At 43.2% G+C, this 19,681-nt stretch overlaps 1 protein-coding gene across 1 annotated transcript in view; it reads right to left on the bottom strand.

The window, feature by feature from the left end:
* Window positions 1–19,370, bottom strand: part of CSMD2 (CUB and Sushi multiple domains 2) — a 240,890-nt gene extending 221,520 nt beyond the window's left edge. Inside the window, 3 exon segments of the mRNA XM_088531067.1 lie at window positions 1,671–1,887; window positions 18,641–19,069; window positions 19,072–19,370. Coding sequence (XP_088387193.1) covers window positions 1,671–1,887; window positions 18,641–19,069; window positions 19,072–19,126 — 701 coding nt within the window. The 5' untranslated portion in view covers window positions 19,127–19,370.
* Window positions 19,371–19,681: the final 311 nt, after the last annotated feature.

Here is a 19,681-nt window from a genome sequence, read left to right as displayed (position 1 = left end):
AACACAATAGGGTGTTTGCCAACATAGAAGAAATAGAATTATTAACCCGTTCTCAGAAAGGCATGGACACGACACCGAAAGGCCGGGCTACAGGAGCTCCCTCAGCAATGTCTGGCTTCAATGGAGTAGCAGTTTGGAAGAATCTAACCATTCTCCATCCTTTAACATAGTTCACAACCCTCTCATTTACACTGGGATCATTCAATTTTTTCAGTCAAACAGAGACACTCCTGGCTGGTGTTCAACATGTCTACTCCGACTCCCAGGTCCTTCTCCACAAAGCTGCTTTCCAGCTGCACAGTTGCGTAAGTTCCCTCACCTTATTTGTGTTTTCATTTGATACCACCCGAAGAACACAGCTCACTACGTGGAAAGCTCTAATTTCTTTATCTAAAAAGACCTCCTGCTTATTAAAATAGGTGCAAGAGTAAAAGCTGGATGACAGGGGGGAGGTGGAACAAACACAGTGAGAGCAGCAGAGAGATATGGCTCCTGTCTTCTTCTTAACTGCTTTGTTGATAGGCCTTAATTAGCCTTAACAAGACAGCTTCCTCTCCCCAGAGCAGCAGGTTTCCTCCCTCCCTTCGCGCTGCTCGCTGCGGCCTGCCTCATGGTAGCAGGAGTCTTGATGAATGACGCATGGTCATCCATCTTCGAGTGCTGCACATGATGATGAATGGAGTGCATTTGGAAAGCAGTCCGAGAAAAAAAACTTTAAATTGATAGCCAAAGGAAAAAGAGAAAAGAAAGGCCAATGTTGAGCAATAGCAACAGAGTTTAATGAGGCAAGATTGATGTACAAAAAAATCAGCCGAAGAGGTGAGACACCAACAGCACAGAGCAGCAAGTCCCATGTTTTGAAGTCTCTACTTACTTCTTGAAACTTAGTTTTTTTACATTATTTTTGAATACATTACAAATACAGTAGACTTAAGCTGCAATTTATCACCCCAGGAAACTGCAGTCATGTCACAACTCACCATCATGATCTAATGTGCACCCCAAGCAGAGGTCTGAGATTGTGACTCCTTCAAATACACAAGTCGAACATATCATGTAACAGTTGCTGTAGTACCAAGGCATTATTTTCCAAAATTGGTCTATTTAACTTATTACTAATATTAAGTCAATATTAGAAAGCTTCTAAAATCAGCATCCATGCAGAGGCTTCATACTAACATTTATTACCTGGTAACTCCTCACTCCCAGAAATGTAAGAGCACAGACAGATGTGGGTACTCCCTGTCCAACTCGCAGGCTGATCACAAACTAGGCAGTTACCCAAAGGTACCCAGAAAGTTTTCAGCAGAGCTACAGACTGCAATGCAGGCTTCCTGCATGCACATGCATTGCTTCAGCCTTCCCCCCTCCCACTAAGAGAATCTTGTTTGGATTGAAGGAAGCTCCTCTGCACATTAGCTGCCCTTTCCTGGTGCTCCATTTTCTGATCAACTTCCTTGAATATCTGGAATAGCTTGCAGTAAATCACTTATTGTCTGACATTCAGAGAAACATTTCAAATCTTACCAAATATACAAAATGAGAACAGTTACAAGAACTATTCATGAAACACTCCCAGTTTACTCCAGCACAAACCTCCAAGCAAAACACTCGTCCCAGTAGCAAAAATTCAAGCACAGTTGAGCATCACTTTGTTATTAGTGCTGTACCTTGTTCTCAGATTCCCCTGCTGAGGGAGTCCATCGTAGATAGATAATACATCAAAATCTTCTTCTAACGCAAAGGACTGGAAAACAAGCTGTATCCTGTTCTGCTCTTCAGCAGTGATTGTCCACGTGCAGTTTGCATAATTTGGATATCCATATGGAAAGCCTGGACTCTGTATTGTCCCATTTGGGCCCTGCAAAATGTGACTGCAGTTCTGGGCTGGCAAAAAAAAAAAAAAAAAAAAAAAAGAGAGAGAGAGACAGAAACAAGTCAAGAGGGTGTGGGTTATAAATTACAATATTCTTACAAAACAGATCATACAGGATCCTTTATTGAATTTGTTCTTAGTTCCTGGTCTTGGAGAACAGAGAAAGGTGAAATCTAAAGATAGGCGTTTTGTCCTCCCTCCATTCAACCTTCCCACCATTTAACTTGGAGCCAATTTCAGTCTGCAACAACTGACACTACTTGCACCACATCTGCATTCCAGCGCTTTGCAAGGGAATTGCTGTGAAGCCAGGAGCAGAATTTTTCCTGTGGCAGGTATTTGACGGTGATCATTGCTGCCTGCAATCACGCTGGCTTCTCTTATTGATGCTGGCTTGTTTACCCTGTTTATGCAGATAACTGAGGCTTTCAAGTTGAAATGGATCAGACTAGAAATTACTTCTTTTGATTTCTGGTTGCCTTTTTCAAAGGCAGCAATGGCATTTGTACTTCTGAGTGCCAAGCAGCTACAGGTAAAGAACTGCAGAGTAGTGCTCATTAAAGCCAATTATAATTAGATTGACCTACTTTGCTGCAAAAAAGCTTAGTGAAACTTGTCTCTGCAAGATGAAGCTTACACCTTTATGCATCTAAAATGGTCAGTCATATTTACTATCCAGAAAATCTTCTTGCATCACGTTTATTACATCAGTGAGAGTTCACACAGACCCAGAACCAAAACGGAGGGAAGCTGAGCTAGGCACATAATTCACATGGACCAAGGCAGACAACAGTACTTCACATTTCTGTAGCACCTGGCATCTGCCTCTCTCAGCGCATTTTGTCCATCCATAATACACAAGAGAGAGGACTCCCGTTCTCCTCCATTCAGGTCCATTTATTTGCAGAGTTCACTGAAAGGATGCCTCAGCCTGGTGCCAGGAAGCTGCACGGGAATGGGATTATTACCATAGCAGATAGCTGAAATTAGGTCTGCTTTGGTTCAGTAACTTGGAGGTTGCCAAAGACCCATGAGCTTCAATTCTCTAAAGTTCAATCTCATCCTCTTTTCTTCACCCAGACTCATTCAGTAGGCAATGTGGGCGTATGTAATCTGCCTCTACTGCACAATTTTTATTTTAATTGTGAATAAATGTCATCATCAAAATTTAAAGAAATCAGGAAATTAAAGAAGTTTTATCTCCCTATGGTACAAAAGCTATTGATGCTGCGTGAAGTTCAGAAAACATTTGAGGTCAGAGACACTATGTTCCAAATACTTCCAAGGTCATATGAAAGGCAACAAGACATCAGACAGTAAAAATTTATGCTGTCCTTGCATAATTAGTGATTAAAGCAAGGAATAAAGGTTAGAAAAACGGACATCATCTTAAACCGATACTAGCTGAAGAAAACCAAATATGTGATAGAAAAACAGGAGACAGTTCTATAACACATCAAATCAATTTACTGAAATAATTGCATGTTCGTGATTCTGACCAAGATGTGCTTTGAATACAGCTAACAATTGCTTACTGCAGACAAAAATTAGTTTTCCAAAACCTGACAATCTGGAAAGCAATATATTCTTCATCAACTGTAATAGTAGGGAACTTGGTTTATATTGGACACTGATAAAAACAGTCAGTAGGCAGGAGACCCCCCCGCCCCAAAACCCCCAAGAGAATTTCTGTATCTTCTATCACTTGGTTTCAGGTTTGAGGCAGTTGAGCTCCATCCAGACTGCCAAAAATCCTATCTGGAGCCTAATGTACACAGCAAGAAAACACAGCATTTCTCGAGACTTGGAAAACTCATTCGCTTCATCTCTTCAGCCCAAAAGCATGACAAATGCAAAGGTCTAAGCGGACAACATGGCAGTCAGTGCAGAGATGTTTCAGCATAATATCTATCTGCCAAGAGACAGCGTTCTTCCAAGGCCTCCAAAGCATTCCCTTCAACCCAAGAGTTTTACAACAGGAAGCTCCGTACACCCTACCCAAGTTACAGGAACAGAGTGGTTTCCACAATGGATCAGATCAACAATAAGATCCTACTCTGTGATGGAGATGGTAGTCTGAGAAGGCCACTGTATCCGAGTGCGCTGCCAAAGCAGCTCACTATTTTCAATTCTGGAAATTCTGGATGAGGATATATGTTTTTAATGAAAGTATCAGCGTAATTTTATTGCTGTAGCACTTAAAAGGTTTGAGACAAGGACAAAACCATGTCTGGCACTGTCCAGTGGACAGGCAGCCTGTCTCCACAGACCACCATCTGAGGAGGAGAGGGAAGGGGAGAGAAGCAGTGAAATAAAGCACACTAAGTGGGAGGACTTGGGACATTGCAGGGAAACCTCTTCTGGGGCACACCTGCTATCCATTCCTTAATCTTACCAAGCCAAATCCATGGCTGGTTTAAGTCAGGGAAGCTTCTAAACATTTCTACTTTATACTATGGGAAGATCGAAGACACTAGACTTTGGAGAGGGGCAGCAGAATTCATTTCTGAAGTTCTTCCTAAAACATAAGTTGAGGCCCTTCTGGCTTCTCAGAAGAAACAAAGCCTAATTTAGCAAACACTGATGTATGTGCACTGCGCACTTCAAAAAGAACAAATACCAAGTCACAGGCACCAACTTGCTCTCAGCAATATCTATCAGTGATACATGGCTGTCTTCTCCTTAAGGCAGTAACACAGCATTTACTCTAGCTATTGTTACTTAGTCACAGATACGCTGCTGTTTTGTATCATTCTACCCTGTTTGACCAAGTATATGAATGTAAAAACCATTCCTTAATAAAACTGAAATCCATATCCTGCAGACAGACACATTCCATTCTGGCCTACAATAACAAGAGCAAAATTCTGAAAATACATCAGTAACTTGTTACTAGTAACGTCTCAGACATTTCTATTTACGTTGGTAGCCAGAGACATTCCCCTTCCCTAATGCAGGCTTAGGCAAGGAAAGTTCCAAAGGAGATGTGGAGAAGGGAGCAAGGATGTGAACAAGAGCACAGACTTGGATACAAGAGTCAAGATTAAGGCACTGCAAGCTAAAGCTCCAGATAGCAATAAATGGCCAGCACACACAGAGAGCTTTAATATTAGAGATGGCACAATGAGTAAAGCTAGCTCCTCTTGTATGAAGGAGCTACTGCATGAACGAATCATTACACAAACGGATAGACAAAACTATGCAAAAATGCACTGATGAACACAGCAGGAATGCATCTGATTTTAATAAGCATCTAAAAACCCCTCTAAAATCCCCTCTAACACATGCTTGAAAACCTAAGCAGTATCAAAGGAAACATTTGAGAAATCTGTGTTTATCAAAATACTTTAATGAATACATATTTTCCTGAATACTTACACAAGAGATCTTTAAAAATGTAATTTTCTTTCCTCTAGCTCAGTTTCACTAGTTTAGACACGCACACACTGTATCATACACACACCACCTTATCCAAAACATAGTGGATACTGGATACATCCCTAGAAATCATTAACACGACTAATAAAGAAAACCTTGCTTGGCCAGCACTGATGAGGGTTTTTAATTACCAAATTACTAATTGCTGCATGATGCAGAGAATGCCGTAGTATCTTTTCACCAAGCCTCAGCCTCATCATCTTCCCCGAGCGCACGGGGACAAAGAGCACATTGACTGCTTCATCTGGAAGCCTCCTGAAATATGCATGTGTGAAACAAGGCTGGGAGATGGGCTCTGCCTGCGTCACAAAAGCTGAGATTGTTTCCACGCTCTACTGACCTAGAGAGATGCTGCTTAGCCAGCCGAGCCCAGTTTGTGGATGCAAGGCATGTATACAGAAAGAAAGGAAAGCCTGAAGCTTTCAGCAATGAACAGTAGGAATCCTGTCGCTAAGGCCAATGTCCTACAGCCTACCCTGCTTCAAGCAGGACCAAGCATCACCAGCAGAGTTACCAGTGGAGATCTGCCACACTGGTCTCCTTTTCTAGCTGCTTTATGTGAAGAGATGACATGTGCACTTACAGCAAGTGATCTGAGAGGAGCAGTAATGATCTGGGGCAGACTCGGGGCACCAGCGTGACAGCGGATCTGTAACACGGTGCCTGCCGAGAAGCCGAGCAGCGCACAGAGCTGCCGTGCTGCGCCCAGCCTCCCCCCAGCCCTGTGCCCAGAGGGGAGAGCGGCCCTGCCCGCGCCAGGAGCACGCTCCCCAGCTCTCTGCTGCCGCGCACGAGCAGGCTCACCCATCTCAAGTCCCTGCCAGAGGGCTACAAAAGTTTCTCCTCCCTCCTCCTGTTGACATTTAGCATGAACTGACCACCCTGTGTCTCAGATGAGCAAGAAAGATGTGCGACTTGTCCTGTACGGACAAGGGGGGACCGCATGAGGCGGCAGGCAGAAGCCTTTCATTACCAACACTCTCAGCGGTCAGGAAGAGCAGCTTTCATCAGCCCAGCAAGCAGAGGGCCTCTCCAGGCTCACACATCTGCCCAGAGCTGGCCACCCACTGCTGCAGGCTTTCGTTAAGCAGCCCAAACCAAGCGGTTGAGCTTACGCTGCTCCGGCTCCTTGCTGTACTCCATTGCCACCACATACACTTCTGTACTCTGACAAAAGCGATGCTCAGTGTTTTATTTCATGTGCTCTGTTTGCATTAGAATGAAGGACATCTGCTCCTCCGCTGCACTTTGCATTGCACTGTGGACTTGCCCTGACAAATAGGGCTTTAAGAAGTATTAGCTAAAATATGTTAGCTGATTAACACTTAAAGAAACAAACTGTCAACATCCTAGAAGGAGACAAAGGTCTCAAAAAATAAACTAAGCAGCCACAGCTGGCTACAAAATCCCCACTGCTTTAAGCATACTCTTAGTCTTCTCTTCCAAAGATGTTCCCAAGAGAAGTGAACCAACTTCCCAGTGCAAATCTTATTGACTTAGAAGTCTTGCCCCCATGTTTCTGCAGCAGTACTATGTGTTGCAAATACTGATTCAATTGAGATCATGGTCTCAGGCCAATGAGCCACAGGAATTGTTGGGGAACAAACCTGGGCAAGATGCATCAAGTGCGTATTATTCCCAGGAGACTTTAAATGGCTTCATTCACAATAAACCCTGTTCTTCCCACTTACCTCCTTTCCATCCTCATCCGTGCAGTTTCCTGGTCATACCCGAGGTCTGAGCTGCCAAGAGCGGAGGCTGTCACATACTTGTGGAGAAAGCAGCTACCTGATTCCAGCACAGCAAAGTAAGGCCTTATTGAAGAAACATAGCAAAAAAAAATAACAAGGGATTCCCATCTTCACTGACAGCCTGAACTGTTTCAGAAAGCTAAACAAAAAAAACAAACTTGATTTCTTTTCCCATATTCTTCTTCTTTTAAACAGCTATGTCAGGCCACAATGAGAAATGTCTTCACGTGGGAGCATATTAGGAACCTCTATGAATGGCTGTCTTTTGATTGTACCAAACAAGCCTTAGATTCTTTTTAAAAGCAGAGGTACTGTGAATTTTGCACATGAAGACTTCACTACACTACTGCACAGTAGCTCCTTCTCCATACAGAAATACGAAAGGGCTGACCAATCCTTATGGTGTCCATGTAGTTCCCTTCCTGAATTCCCAAGTGACCCCAACCCCACACAGAACACCCAAGTCTGAAGCCCTGCTGCGGGGCAGGGCAGAGCTGTCTGCAGGTATCCAAGGAAGTCTGAAGGGCGACAAGCAGAGCCAGCAGCTCGGGGCGCCTCGGGAAGGAAGTGCCAGGATCTCTCACCACCGATTAGCATCCCGGGCAGCTTCAGAGCCGCCGCCTCACAGTGATGCCGCCACGTTGCTAGGCACCGTTGCTAGGCACAGGCACTGGCTTTGCTCCTCTCCACTGCAGGCCTTGCTTCAAGGGAAAAGGAAAGCATGGAAAAATATTTAAAAAATCAAAAATATTTATAGGTATTTCTTTGAATGCCAAGTGGCAAGTTGATAAGAGTCTGACTCTACTGCAGACTGCGACTGGCCTTCTGTAACACAGCATTAGGGAGGGTCATGAACAACATCACCCTTTCACTCGGCCTGCACTGCCGTGAGCTACCCCAACACGTCCCCTGCTACCCAGCCATTCAGCAGATGCAACCCTCTGAAAATAGCCTGCAGTGCCAACAGATCTGTGAGGGGAGAAGACCTCAGATGATTTTTTTAAACAAGTTGCAGGGATAAATGCAGAGGTCACTGTATACATTTCCAATGCTCCTACTATTCCCTTTGGGCAATGCTAGCATAAACTCACACAGATGAGTGGTAAAATACCAAGGCACAGGAGTTATATTCAAAGACAGAAAAAGTAAATCCATGATCCTGTCCTTAAGACACGGCTAAGGCCATGGGCTGTGGTTAGCGGCTCCATCACCATGCCGCTGGTTGGCTCTGCACAAGCCCTGCTCCCTTTCCTGCCCGACCTGCTCTGCTGCTGCTCTGCTTCTGCACTGCACCTCACAGACCCACAGCCCAGCCTCAAAGTGCTGCCTGAAGGCTCATCAATAGCAGTTTTCAGTTTAAGAGTCTTCAGCCTCGAATGGGATTTCCTGGAATCAAGCAAGGACTAAAGTCTTACTAAGGAAAAATGTCGTCATTCTGCTTCCAGTCCAACAGAGAGCACTGCAGAGGTTTTCACACAAGCACTGAAGATGTGGCGCGTTCTAAGAGGTTGGACAAGATGGAAAACAGCACCTGAAGGCAGCCCCTCGCCATGTGCTCAAGCTGATGCCTGCTGAGCTTTCAACATACTGATCAACAGCTGGGCCACAGCTCAAAGTCTTCTGCAAAGGAAGTTTTTGGTTTATTTTCCCAGAACAAGTCTTAAGTTTTTCATAGTCTCTTTCATTGGCATATTCAACTACTAGAAAAACTCAGGTATCTCCTTTTAAGATTTACTGTATCACTGCAAATTAGACCCAAAAAATTACATATATGCATATAGGAATATGCATACATATAGACTGAAGTAAAAGGACTGCTAAGTTTAGAAAAAAAACACACAAAAAATACCTTCCAGGCTCGTCAATCACACCATATAATCTCATTTCTGCCCTGTAATTCCCACTCAAGATTTCCCTTAAAATTTTACCACTCAATTATAAACATTACCATAATTTCCAAACTAAAATTAATTAATGACCAACTTAGATTCATTGTTTTAATGCCAACATTCTGTTTATGTTAACAGTTCTTCTGTCTTTGTGTTTACCTGCCCTTGATGCCCTTGCTCTACTCAGCCCTGGTGAGGCTGCATCTGGAGTATTGTGTCCAGTTCTGGGCCCCACAGGACAAGAGGGATGTGGAGCTGCTGGAGAGAGTCCAGCGCAGGGCTACGAGGATGATCAGGGGCCTGGAACATCTGCCCTATGAGGAGAGGCTGAGGGAGCTGGGCCTGTTCAGCCTGCAAAAGAGAAGGCTGAGAGGGGATCTAATCAGTGTCTATAAGTACCTCAAGGGAGGGAGTGCAGAAGATGGTGCTGGTCTCTTTCCACTGGTGGCCACTGACAGAACTAGAGGTAATGGCCACAAACTGAAGCACCAGAAGTTCCACAGGAACTTAAGGAAAAATCTCTTAGCAGTGAGGGTGCCAGAGCACTGGAACAGGCTGCCCAGAGAGGTTGTGGAGTCTCCTTCTCTGGAGATCTTCAAACCCGCTTGGATGCAGTCCTGTGCCACGTGCTCTAGGTGACCCTGCGTGTGCAGGGGGTTGGACTAGATGACCTCTGGAGGTCCCTTCCAACCCTAAGCATTCTATGATTCTATGTATCTATAGAGAACCATTATATCCGGTTGTAACCTTGTTTGCTAGACTAAGTAAACTCTGGGCTTGCATTCCTTTCCAAGAGAGATTCTCCATTCTCTCAATCATTCCCTCAGCCCCGTATCTAAACCCCTTTCAGTCTGAATTTGTCACGCGGGAACAGTGAACATCACACCATTCCCTTAATTCTAATCAAGGCTCAACACTTCATGCTCAAGAGCTTAATGCAAAGGTTTTATAACGCTTACCAACAATTCCACCCCTCACAAGCAGACACTCACTAGCCACCTAGCAGACAGTAACTTTGCTGCAGAAGTTCACAGCTGCACAATTCCTGATAAACTTGCAAGCCAACACAGACCATCCATTACCTGAAATCATTTGCTCAGCTGCTGAGAAGTTATCCCAACATTCAGCCAGAATGGCCTCTTCAAAGGATGCAATTTCTCCCCTTCAAAACTTTCTCTTGCAGAATTACCTCTTAATCAATTTTGACTGCTCCCTCAGTGCCACAACTATTCTACATAGCCATTGTCAGCAATAACAATACCAAGCACTTATAGAGCTATTTCCATCTTCAAAGCACTTCACAAGCAGTAGCAAATTAATGCACATTCTTCCATGCTGTCTCTAGTGTAGCTGCCTCACTGGGTTTTCCTTCAACTTCTCTTCACAGCTTTGCAGTTGTCCCAATACCTAATTGAGTGCCACTGCCATGAGCCTCCTTTGGAGGGCTTAGGCATCATGTAAGCAGGCTGGAGAAGGGTGGCATTCCTGTTGAGTCCCAGGAGGACAGCTCTGCAAGCACCATGCAAGTTTGCAAACTTTTATCTAAGCCAAGAGTTAAGGTGTAAGATATGATTAAAGCATTAAGCTGAATTTAGGAGACCTGGGTTCAGCCTGCATCTCTAGCAAGCATCTCCAGCATGACATTGGGCAAATCCTTGGTGCAAGACTTCACAAAACCAAAATGCATTCACTTAAGGACCACAAGTCCCATTCCAAACCGAAGTGTTCAGAGTGTATTTACAAATGTATTTGGAAATTAAGAATTGCAGACAAATGCCTTGCAGGGTTTACAGATATACCTGAATTTTGCAGCTGGTATCCTCTTATAAACCTCACTAGGCTAATATACACTTTTTAGGCACTTAAATATCCCTGCAAATTTTGCCCCAGGAGTTCAGGGCTCAGTGAAAAATATTCAGGATGATTCAAGTGCTTCTTAAAGCTTTACATTATTTTCTCTCTGAATCTGTAAAATGAACACAAAGCTTTCATTTCCACCCCTCTTCCAGTCCAGACATCTACTTCAATGACACATTCCAGAGGGCAGACAGTTTTCTACTATTTATCTGCAATTCCTCTCCTAACAGTCATGCAAGGCTCACATTTTCTCAATTTCCCATAAGTTTGGTGTTTTACCTGGCAGTTCATCTCAAGCCACAGCTGAAGTGCAAGCCTCTGAAAAGGACAAAACTAATTTAATGAACAACATTTGCACAACCTCCTGCAAACTGAGTCCACTCACAGGCAGAATTCTTACTCAGTTTCATTTATAAGGTGTTAATTACTACCTCCAAAATATTTTTTTCCATTTGTGTTTCGATTATATTCCAGTAAAAGAATATTTGCATTTAAATAGCTTACACACTATGTTCAGATACAAAATCATTTGCAACTCAGGTTTTAGGACTCCTTTATTGCAGAAGTAAAAAAAGGCAACAAAGGTGAAACAAATGCTTGAAGTGAAATCCATCTCACAAATCACAGCCAAGGACTAATTTAAAGATTTCCTCATGATAAATTTTCAATATTAGTCTCTATTCTTTCTTTTACCAGATCAATGTCATAATGAGCAAACGGACTTAGAAGTACCTGCGATTTCATTTGCCATTATTATTAGATATGAGGCAACGTGTCCATCTACGAAGTTCAATGTACTCACAAGGCCAGCAAGAATGAGACTTGCCCAAGAGAAATCTTTAACCCAGCTACAACTCCTCTCACCCCAACTAACTACTCAGAAGATATCAGTCCTTGAAATTCTCAGTGTTAACAGTTTCATCACTGCACTGAGTGAATAAGCTTATTTCTAGATAAGCAGCTGTAAGTTCAGCACAAGCAGTCAGCACTTCCTCCCTGCCCTCCATGTCCACCCATGTGGGCGCCTTTATGAGTGCTTTGAGATCACCAACAACACACACACTAAGGCAGCCCATGCTTGCATAACGTATTTAAATTATAAAGGGAGGCAAACAGAAGGCAATTTCTCCAGGGAATTTTTGTTGGGATATAAATCCGATTTTGACTTGATTCCATTAACAGCACTTTCACAGTCACTTAAGTATTGCTGTACTTCAGATTTACTACCTAATGCCTACTTGTCACCTTGGGTAATCAATGAAAGTCACTCTAAAAGACCACATTACACAAAAATTAACTATTCATTTTGCCAATGAGACTAAAAAGACAGCCACATAGCCTAGGAACTAGAGAATAAATTACAATATGTATTTAAGAACCTATCAATAGAGAGAAAAGAAAAAAAAGCAGTTGCATTGCATAGAAAATTTCAATGCAAAGGCAAAATTCTTATGCAACAGCAAAACTGACATCTTCATTCAAAACTACGTCTGTTCTAGTCGTACATATCCATGTGTCCAAATTTAATTTTGGCTACTGATTGATACTCTGAAACCAGACCTATTTTTACCTTGTTCTTGCCCAATTTAGAAAGATTCCCATGTTGGTGCTAATCTGTCTAGACTCAGACACAAATATACCCATTAGCTACAGTGAATCTATCTACTCACGTGCAACGTCCAAGTGCTTTACACACTGCTTCTGCTTTCTGAGTCTTCATGTATATGCAACTACCAATTAGTCTTAGATTTTATTTCCATTACCCTTAACACTATTTCATCCTTTTTTCAGCTTCTCCATTCATTTAAAATCTTGTTTTTACCCTTACACATACTCCATTTAATCCTAGTTTTTAATTCGAAAAGCAGATCAATAACTGTCTTTTTCAATCTACACAGCTTTCAATGAAAGAGTTAACAAGGGGCAAATTGAATCAACTCAGACTCAAATTTTGGGGTTTTGTTTCTAGCCTAATTTGCTAGCCACTATCATGAAAAAGAAGGAAATAAACTCACTATAATAGCTCTCAGCATCACATACCTGAGCAAAAAAAGGTTGTTTTCTAGTTTAAGACATCACAATGCTTAGTAAGAACAAATGACAGATCCTCTTGTAAAACAGTGTTTTCTGGAGCACTTATTTAACTTTCCTGCGAGGTGAATTCGCTCTTCCTAAGGTCAGATCAAGCTAGAACCAATTCAACTACTCATTAAGACAGCACAGCAAAACCAGATCTGTTATCTAGCACTGAAAGAAGTAGACAACTTGTCTCAACTACCAAGGCAAAAGAACTTCATACAAAAACACACATCCAGGGACTTGAAATGGTTAAACTGTGCTTTAGCTCCAGGCCTTAAGCAAGACACTGCATTCGAAGTGGTGGGAATGTTTCACAGATTGTTCCCTCAACACGAGACCACCTGAGAATTTTTAATGCATTTTCAAGCCATTCTACAGAAGCAGAGAATCTGCAACACATCTGCTTTACCATCCTTTAAACAGCTACGTCCTTTGAACAACATCACAGCACAGGCTGACACAGAACTGGAGCTTCAGCATGTGAATAAAGGTACCTCTAAAGGAACCAATGGTGCAATGAACAGAGAAGGATGCTGATGTGTTAAAACCAACACTAGAAATAAGACTAACGCCATTAGTAACAAACTCCCTACCCTTCAAATACTGATGATTTCAACAGGTAGACATCATTCTACCATTAACATATTGAGTCCTTCTCTGAATAGTGCTTAACTTTAATGAAAACATTGCAGGATGGTTGCTGACAGATGCCCAGTGCTCACAATCAGCACCTAACCTCTCCATAATGGAGACAAAAAAAACAACAGAGGATATGAACAACATGCTGCATGATGTGAGAAGCATCTTTAAAAATGGCATGGGCTTTGGAAAACCATCAGGTTTCATTATCCTTCTGAGGAAATACATTTCCTTAATGGAAGGAAATATATTTTTCTTGATATTATTCAGTGTATCAAATGGGAAAGGAACACTGAATTGTGCCTTTGTTACAGAAGAAATGAGCATCCATTTTCTGTACCTCCAACTTGGCATTAACTGTTCATCAAATGCCAGATCAAACTTCTAACAATGGACCAGATCCTCCTTTGCCCTGCAGCAATGAGGGGGAAGAATTCTGCTGAAGATAACAGTTACGGGTATGTGAAAAAAGCATGAGTGTGATCCAGTATGTCCTTATATATTCAAAAACTCTAAGACTAGCTTTACTGCACTTAAAAATGCTAACTGAAGTCCAAATTGTGCCCTTCACTATCCAGAGTTGTGCTGTTTCTCCATCTCCTATGGCAGCCTTACATTAGAAAAGTAGCTAAAAGCCTTGGCTGCACCTCACAGAGGCAGCTCAGGCTCATCCTTCAGCCTTGAATCAACTCTCCAGAAGTGCACTGTTGCTATGGCTAGGTGTTACACAATCAGTGATATTGAGCTTAGACTGCCTGACTTTCCCCCAAACCTCTCTGACCATTAACATTACAATAACGATTTCCTCTGGTCAACACCCACATAACAGCTAAGGGGGCAGGTGGCAACAGCGCAGCTGTGGAACTTGGCATTTCACAAACAACTGGCCTCTACAGAAGCAGCACAAGCAGCCAGCAGTGAACAGTAATTCAGCAGCTGCAAATTCCTGGAGCACAAGTGGTTAACAGCAAACTTAGAAGAGGGGAATTGTTTTCCACCTGTCCTCTAAAAAGGCAATAATTTCCAAAGAGCAAAACCCCTTCTCTGCAACAAGGCTACTACAAATGATCATCTGATCAATTGCTCGCTTGCACCCTGAGCCCTAAAGCACTTTGGCAGGGAACGTCCACCGGGGTGCATGGCAGACTGCCCACGTTGTGTTCCTTGTGCCCATTTTGACATGTGCCTCCTTTTGACAGGAACTCCCAGGCAACTGGAAGGCAGCCACAGTGCATCAGTTGAGCAGACATCCGCCCCATACCACTGCAGAGCAGCTCAGCTGGGACCCATCAAGCAGCGGAATATGAAATGTTCCTGGGAGAGATCTGACAAGACAGAGATTGCATTTGGTGGCAACAAAGGCTTAAGGCTTAGATGTATTTTGGCAGAGCTGAGGGGCCCTGAAAAAAAATCAGAGTTACCGACAACAATTCCAAGGCAAAGGGAAGCCTCCTGTGCCCACTGAAGTTATCAGTCAACACAAACAATGAGAAGACAAAGCTAAGACATAAGACACAAGCATTTCAGGCTTGAAATACAGTCATAGCTACCATGCAGCACAGTCTTAATGCACCTGCTCTCCCATTTTGGAACCCCAGATGCAAAATATAGCAAAGGATTGAGGCTGAAGGAACAAGGCTTTTGTTCCCACCTCTTCCTATCCATGAAGGCATCCACATGCTCCCATGGTGAAAAGCATGCCAAATCACAACGGAAGACTCACAGGGATCCTCACCACTGCAACGAGATAAAAAAGTAATCTTACTACACTCGAGTGAAACCTGAGGGCCATCTGGTCACCCCCCTCACATGGCCAGGGGCACAGAGAAAGACAGGGTCCTAGTTCCAGCCATTTGAGTTATCAGCTGTGCTCCCTCGCTGCAAAGGGCTGAAAACCAACAGAGCAGGCACAGATCTTCTCCTCTGCAGTCACAAGGGCAAGGAAGGGCAAGGGAAGCAGCAAGGCCTGATGAAACCTTTCATTTTGCTCGCTCTCAGCACCAAGAAATCACTGTGATCCTACACAAAAGATTGTCTTCTCATCCTGTCAGCTTCTTCTCATCGTCACCCTTTAAACATTTGCCATAAATGACTCCCTCCCTGTAACAGAAGGCAACAGCAAGACATGAATGAGTAAATGAGAATCATTCATTTAGCTCCGTTAGCCCCACTACTTCAGTGCTCATAGTAGGACTCAGCTCAAAACTATGTTCTCAGCTACTGCCGTGAAATACTACGGTTTCATCATGTGCCACAGTCAAATGTGATCACATCTTCCTCTGTGAAAACCTATACCTGCTATTTCAGCCCATTAACTAACCATCTCAGACCACTACCCTTAACAGAAGCCACACTAAATCCCCAAGTCTGCTTCAGAGGTTAAGGTGCTCCCCAGCAGACTAAGTATCCCCAAATCTCTCACCCTCCTGTGAAGATTTAGGACAAAGAACAGAGTAAGACTTTTAAATATGCACACATATATCAAAGAGTGACCCCTCTCTCCCATTCTTCAGCATAAGCATCTGCCAAAAACTCTTTTCCATGACAAAAAAAATAAAAATCACAATGGGTTTTAAATGATTAGACCATTCTTCAGTCCAGTACATCTTTCCATAATCCAGTACAAAAGAACATTCCTACCAAGACTGTGTGAATAATGGTATCTAGACTTAAGGAGGTATAACAGTCCACTGAAAGAAACTGCGTATGTGCATATCTCTATATGCCTGGCCCATATACACACACCAAATGCTTTCCAGTTCATATGCATAGCTAAAGAGCTGGGGAACAGCAGAAAGGAAAAGCACTATTCCCATCTGTTAAAGTACCTGTTTTGACAATCAAAAATAAAATTTTGCAATCATATGCACAACACTTCCAAGAAGCTGCGCACAGCTCACGATCATCACAGCTAAGAACAAACTCAGTTATCTCTGCAAATCTCTAAATTCTGCTAAATTATTATTGCACCACTAAAACAAAATGGAGAAACTATATGAAACACTCCTACCCTACACCCTAAAGATGAATCTCAGCATAGCACGAAACAAAACCTTGTCTACAGTTGCATTAGTTCTTTGTACAAGTAGGAGCTACCTGATCTTGCCTTCAGTCATGGTACCCTCTGAAGCAAGTCTCTGCAGCAACCAGCCATTTTTTGAAAAGGACATCACTGGGCAACAGGACTACTGACACAATCAAGCTGATACACTGAGTAGGTTTTCTTTCTTTTCTTAAGACAGCTAGAACTATTAACTGATAGTTCTATATATACAGCCTCTACTGCCACACTATGGGTACTCTTGGTTATTACTACCTACACAAACCCCAGGAAAGGCTGGACTAGAATTGAAGCACTTGAACTTTGTTCTGCAGAGCTGCATGATTTGGTCAGCTAAGATAATAGAAGGAAGTCCCAGCCTCATCTAAAACGAGTTTGAAATCAGACCTTAAAACTATAACAGACAGGCAAGAGCTAGGTGTATTCACCAATTGGAAAGTTTATTGTATTCTGGATATCTAGCAGTAACTTACCAATTTCAAAACTGAGCCCTTTTTTTGGCAAAATCATTACTGTCAAGACTTCAAAACCCGTGGAAGAATAGGGACTAGGAAAGAGGCGTCAGTGATAAATACTTTTAATTCTAGTGCAGATAAAAGCATGTAGTAGGTCTGAAAAAGCTTTTAGAGATATTACATGTGTAGAAGAGAATGAACAGCAGTTATTGAACCTTCAACCCTTGGGCTGACACCATTTTAAAGGAAAAAAGTGAGGACCTGGGTACTGAGCAGAGAAGACTGAATACTTAATAAGCACAGAAAGCAAACCTGGAACATCTGATAGATAGCGAAGAAAAATACGTGGTAAACACCAACATAATACATCACATATTTAGGTATCTCTGCATCAATTCTACTAGTAAGAGCAGAACACAAGTTCCTGGGAAGGTTTTCTCTGTACATAGACTAAAATGCTTCTGATGGAAAGAAGAAACATTCAGGAAGATATCCACCAAAAACATCATCTTTAACTAGGAGTTGTGTGCTGTTTTGTACATATTAGACCCTTCCCCAGTAGATGTTTCCAGTCAGCAAAATTGTTCAGGTCTACTGCAAGAGCCCTCAGGAGGAGGAACAGTTGATAATTATTCTGGGTCTCCTTGGAGAAATTCTGCCTTACATAGTAAAATCCATGTTGCATTTCAGCCAGCACGAAGTTTTCCCAAAAATCCAGATGCCATCCACACAAATACACACACATACATTCCTCCTGCCCAGGATGTAGTAGACAGAAGTGTTACTGAGAAACTCATGGAAATCGGGGCATAGCGCTCTTGAAAGACAACACTGCGAAACACTTAGTTCTCCCCCTTTCTCCCCCTCCCACACACACACAAAAGACGGTCCCTAAATATGTGCTGTTTACACCAGAAATAAACTTCAGTACTTAGATATGCTTCTGCTACATAGGAGTTGCAGAAGCAGGGAGGAGAAAGCAAACTCCCCCCAAATTCTAGTCTCTCTTACTATCTTCCAAGTCAGTAATGGCATATTTACTAAAAAGCATACGAATAATGACGTTGAGGCCAAAGAGCTCATCTATAAGAGCACATCAAGCTGCAAGGCAGGAGGAAAAAAAAGTGCTTCCATCTTTTGTGCAAGGAGTCCTGAAATTATTTTATCAGTTACAGTCAAACATCAGGGTATTGAAATAATGAATTAAAATGTAAGGGAAAGACAGGGGGAAGAACTGTGAAGGCATTTTTACAGTCATCTCACATATTGTACAGCAACTATGCACAATGATTCGACCCACAGAAGAAGGGGAATGAGATCAAATAAAGCCACCTTTCATTATCCCATCATTTAAAATTGTTGCTCCCAGAGGATAATAGAGAAAAACTATCTTCTGCAGAGGTCAACAGGAAACATACTCCTTATTGACCACTACAGGGAAGCATGAGCTGGCACACACGTGCATGCATACATACACATGTACACACACACGCACCCCTGACATCCCCCAGAGAGGAGATTAACCATGGATCTTAGAGCTAAGCAGCAAGAGGAAAAATACTCCTAAAGTTGCCAGCTATCTCTTTCGCACTTACCGGTTGCCGAGACAGCCAGCAGCGCCACAGAGAGCAGCAGAACCCGGCTCCAGGAGCTCACTTCCACCGTCATGAGAGCAAAGATGCCTAGTTTTCCCCAATTCCTTCTGAAGCCACAGCTGCATCCCAGCTTGTCCCATCCCGAGGAAGCTTGCATGTCAAAAAGCAGTGAGAATGGGGTGCGCTGGGGGTTGGTGGTTGCTGGTTTTTCCCCCCCCTCTTCTCTCCCCCTTTGCAACTGGGATAGTCCTTGACTCTGCTAGAGGAAGAGGAGAAAGGAAGAGGAGGGAAAAATATAAGGTCAACCTTGTTTTTTCTTTTTTTTTTTTCCCCCTCAATATTTTTTAGCCAGGAGAAAATCCCACCGCATGGAGGGCTCTGAGCTTCTGCAGCTGGAATGAACCAAGTGCAGCAGCAACTCGGGGAGAGAAGAGGAGGGCTGGCTCGTCCCTCCCGGTGGCTGTCTCTGAGCCAGCTCCCCGGCATTAGCAGCACACATTCCCTAGGGATTTATACTTTTTTATTAGCCCACTGATTAATTACTCTGGTATCTCTGTTCTCCCCTTCGCTAAATGCTGGGGAGGGGGTAAGGGTACTTTGCTGAGGGGCTGCTGTGCAGCCATCAAGTGGATCTGGCTGAGGGACGATTTTGCTTCCCCAAAGCAGCACAGTCCTCCCACTTGCCCCCACCCCAACAGAAATAACAAACCACAAATTATGCCTTAGCATTGCGTTTACTTGCAGCACACATCACAGGTTTCTCGTACAGGATTGAGCGCCTCGGGCTCCCGTTTTACGGAGCTTAGCATGCATGCCTGCATGCACAGCAAGCATCTCAGAGCTGGGAGGAGAGGTGCTGAGCCGATGCGGGCTGGCACAGGAGTGCCCCCTCCCTTTGCTTCCCTCTGTAAACAACTTGATGATATTGACAAAATTCTTACCATGAAGCGAATTTTGTTAGAAACAAGAGGCTGCAAGAGAGCCAAGCAGGCTGTCCCCCACCCCCAGCCTGGGACAGAGAGCCCAGCCAAGCAGAGCCCC

Source organism: Tinamus guttatus, unplaced genomic scaffold (genome assembly GCF_059628265.1).
Source record: "Tinamus guttatus ecotype Peru unplaced genomic scaffold, ASM5962826v1 Tinamus_guttatus_pri_ptg000397l, whole genome shotgun sequence".
Lineage (NCBI taxonomy): Eukaryota > Metazoa > Chordata > Aves > Tinamiformes > Tinamidae > Tinamus > Tinamus guttatus.
Note: the sequence above shows the minus strand (reverse complement) of the source record. Positions and strands in the feature narration are given on the sequence as shown.